This window comes from Pagrus pagrus (assembly GCF_965226575.1).
Source record: "Pagrus pagrus genome assembly, contig: HAP1_SCAFFOLD_264, whole genome shotgun sequence".
Taxonomy (NCBI): domain Eukaryota; kingdom Metazoa; phylum Chordata; class Actinopteri; order Spariformes; family Sparidae; genus Pagrus; species Pagrus pagrus.
Window position 1 is genome coordinate 8,056 of NW_028175199.1, and position 3,382 is coordinate 11,437.

The 3,382-nt window shown below is 40.1% G+C and overlaps 1 protein-coding gene across 2 annotated transcripts; it reads right to left on the reverse strand.

Moving 5' to 3' along the window:
* Window positions 1–325: 325 nt before the first annotated feature.
* Window positions 326–2,484, reverse strand: LOC311254076 (uncharacterized protein). Of its 2 annotated transcripts, XR_014622186.1 has the most exons (3): window positions 2,087–2,484; window positions 881–1,491; window positions 326–794 (listed from the first exon to the last, which is right to left on the reverse strand). XR_014622186.1 is itself a non-coding variant. In XM_084384491.1 (2 exons), exons 1-2 carry the CDS (start codon window positions 906–908, stop codon window positions 439–441), a joined length of 384 nt encoding a protein of 127 aa, XP_084240617.1. In that variant the 5' UTR covers window positions 909–1,541; the 3' UTR covers window positions 326–438. The 2 variants fall into 2 exon arrangements, 1 of the variants encoding a protein (XP_084240617.1); XM_084384491.1 differs by lacking the exon at window positions 2,087–2,484 and having other exon boundaries at window positions 881–1,541.
* Window positions 2,485–3,382: the final 898 nt, after the last annotated feature.

Genomic DNA, 3,382 nt, shown 5'->3' on the forward strand with positions numbered 1-3,382 from the left:
GTCTCAGCCTGGTCAGCGAACATGAACTGATGAAGCCTCTTGGATGAGAGGTAAAACGTCTTCCTAGACAAATCGAGGCACCAAGGCTTGTAACGGTGGTCACAACAAACGCTTCTGAAACTGAAATCTGATTGGGAGGTTGACTTTACTTACAGGTGTTTTTTCAAACCATTGTTATATGTTTAACTATACACATAATATAATCATTTTTAATTGAGATAAACTATACAATCATTTTTAATTAATCAACAAAACAATATTTACAATTAACCATTGTTATATGTTTAACTAACTGTTATATGTTTAATTAATCAACAAAACAATATTTACAATTAACCATTGTTATATGTTTAATTAATCAGCAAAACAATATTTACAATTAACATTAATTAAAATTACAAATAATTATTGAACTGATTATGAATTTGGGGTTTTTCTTTAGTAATCATGCTCCCTCAGAAATGCCGGGAGCTCTTGAGGGGCAGACTCTTCGGCAGCAAGTCTGCCTCTGAGATTGACTCCCGACAGCTCCTGACCTTGGGCAGCATTCCCCCCAGCTTCCTCATCCTCCCAGTCATCCTCCTCTGCCTCCTCCTCTTCCTGGATGTCACCAGCTAACAGGCAAAGGTTGTGGAGGATGCAGCATGCTCCAACAACCTTGGGGGCGAACAGAGCCCGGATCTCCAAAGCCCGGAGGAAGATGGCTCTCCAGCGGGTTTTGAGCAACCCGAAGGTGCGCTCAATAATGTTGCGGGCCTTGGCGTGATGCCTGTTGAAACGGGCCTCAACTTGGCCTGTTGATTAAAATACAGGTAATGTAGAATACATCCAGGAATTCAAATTCAAAGTAACAACTGTAATAAATAATTTATTCTCTCACCTGCTACAGGTTGACGGTAGGGAGTCATGAGGGCCACCGGATGCTGCAGGCAAGGGTACCCCCCGTCTCACAGGAGGAAGAAGCCAGCTGGTGAGTAGAGGGACTGTTTGTACATAGGAGACCTCTGGAGGACAAGGGCATCGTGGACTGACCCCGTGTTGCCGATGTAAACATCCAAAAATGCAAAAATCCCCTGTTGCTCTTCTTCTGCTCCGCAGGTGGGACAAGCCGGATGTGGCATCCATCTATGGCTCCAACTGCACGCCGGAAAAGCCTCATGCCCAGCCAGCCGAGCAAAACCTGCTCCCACCTCCTCCATCTCCTCAGGCTTGGGGAAATGGATAGCCTTGTGGAGGATGCCCATCATGGCCTCCAAATATGTCTGCCGTGACCCTGTAGGAAGTGCCACATGCCAGCCAGTACAGAGAGACAGCCACCTCAATTTCGTGGCTCCAGCCATGTGGCTTTAGCCGGGGCAACATCTGGACCAACAGATTGATGGTCTCCCTTGACAGCCTGAAGGCTGGTTTGAGGTCAGCCTCCTCAGAGAAGAAGGCGCAGAGGATGGGCACAGTGTTGTTAACTTGTGCATACATTCGAGGAGAATGATCCTGTAGTAAAATAAAAAATATTTTTTAATTAGTAAAACTATGAAATAATATTTGAATTTATTTATTTATTTATTACTTTATGAAATAATATTTGAATGTATTTATTTATTTATTAATGACTTGCTTTTAACTATCAACTATGAATATTTGAATAGACTGATGAATTTAAACACATGCTGTAAAAATGTATTTATAGTTCTCTCATGAAACTTAATGTATGTTTTGTGTTCTATACAAATGAGCTTCACTTGATTCATTACACAAGACTTATCAGACTTGTATCAGATATCAGAAATAAAGAAATTATACAACTTAATATGCTCCTCTATTTCACCTGTAATTGTTGGGTCCCCCCATGATTTCACCAGTAGGTGGTGATAGGTATCACATATCAAGTATAGTAGCATAGTAGGAAATTTATGAATGAAAGGGGTGGGTCTATAGCGTTACTATTACTAAACAGTTTGGGGCGGACCCTGTTAATCCTGTTTCATACATTAATATTTATAATAATACTTCTAAACCGTACCATATTTATTTTGTTAACTTTAATATGAATGGAAAACCAAGTGCTCCCGAAGAAAAGATAACTTACGAATCCAGCAAAGGCTAGGATAGCGCGAGGTCTCTCCAGACTCCTCCTCCTCATCCTGGCTCTCCTCCGCTGAAGACGCCCCCTCAGCTCAGCAGCTTCCTCCTCAGCCTCCCAGTAAAGAATACCGACCGCGACAGCTAGCAACACTTGCCGGTCCATATTTAACGGTGGTAATACTCTACTAACTACACAATCCACAAATCCACAATGGCGATCATCTACAAACAACAGCCTTTTCGCGGGTTTTTTTTCCCGCTGTTGGCTCGTGAGATTGAGAAGCACTTAAAAATAAAATAACATACTTATGTACAACGAATGAAGGTTGTTGCTGCTTTATGTACGTGTGTATTTATTTATTTACATGTCACATACACAGGAGAGAGAGAGAGAGAGAGAGAGAGAGAGAGAGAGAGAGAGAGAGAGAGAGAGAGAGAGAGAGAGCACTTGTTTTGGATGATAACGCCCAGCTGTTTAATCAGTGCAGGCTGCATTTGGCTCCACAAGAATGCATCGTCTCAAAACTGAAAACGGAGCATTCTGTATTCTTGTGATCTCCGGAGTTCATTCTTCGGAGAACGACTAGCAAGAACATTCTCCTCAAGAACACAAGTCCATTCTTTGCATTCTTGGTATTGAGAAATGCTCATAGTCTGTTAGAAAAGAATGTTACAACAAAACTGTTAATAATGAAGTAACACTGGATATTGGAGTGGGGCTTTAAAAGTAACACTGCTCGTAGTATCTGCTACTAGGGATGTACATTTTAAACAATTTCTTTAATTGATACTTTGCTGATTATCAATTAATCATTAATAATATATGAAATATGAACATTGTTTTATGGAAAACACTTTAAACATAAGTGTTGTGCTCACAACACACGAGCCACCATAATGTAGTGCTTCATGCAACAGTAATAGGGAGTTTGGGGTTAAATTTGGCTATCAATAATAATTAATGATTATCAGGGATAATTATAAATTATGATTACTAATAAGTTCCAATTTACATTAGATCACCTCGGGGCACCACCCTTGAAGAAGGGAAAAAAAGCCAATTCACCAAATCAGTCTCAGAAAAGGTACTAAACTGTTTGTAACTCTGATTAATAATGAACTTAATAACTACAACCAATTACCATAACAGCTAGTAATGGTTGAAGGATTTTGGAGCTCTTGACAAAGTAGAAGTTGGCAACAATCACTCTTGTACAATATTAAATAGACAACATGTGGGTTCAAAAGTCTTTTATTTACAAAGATGAAACACACTAACTTCCATGTACTATATACAGGT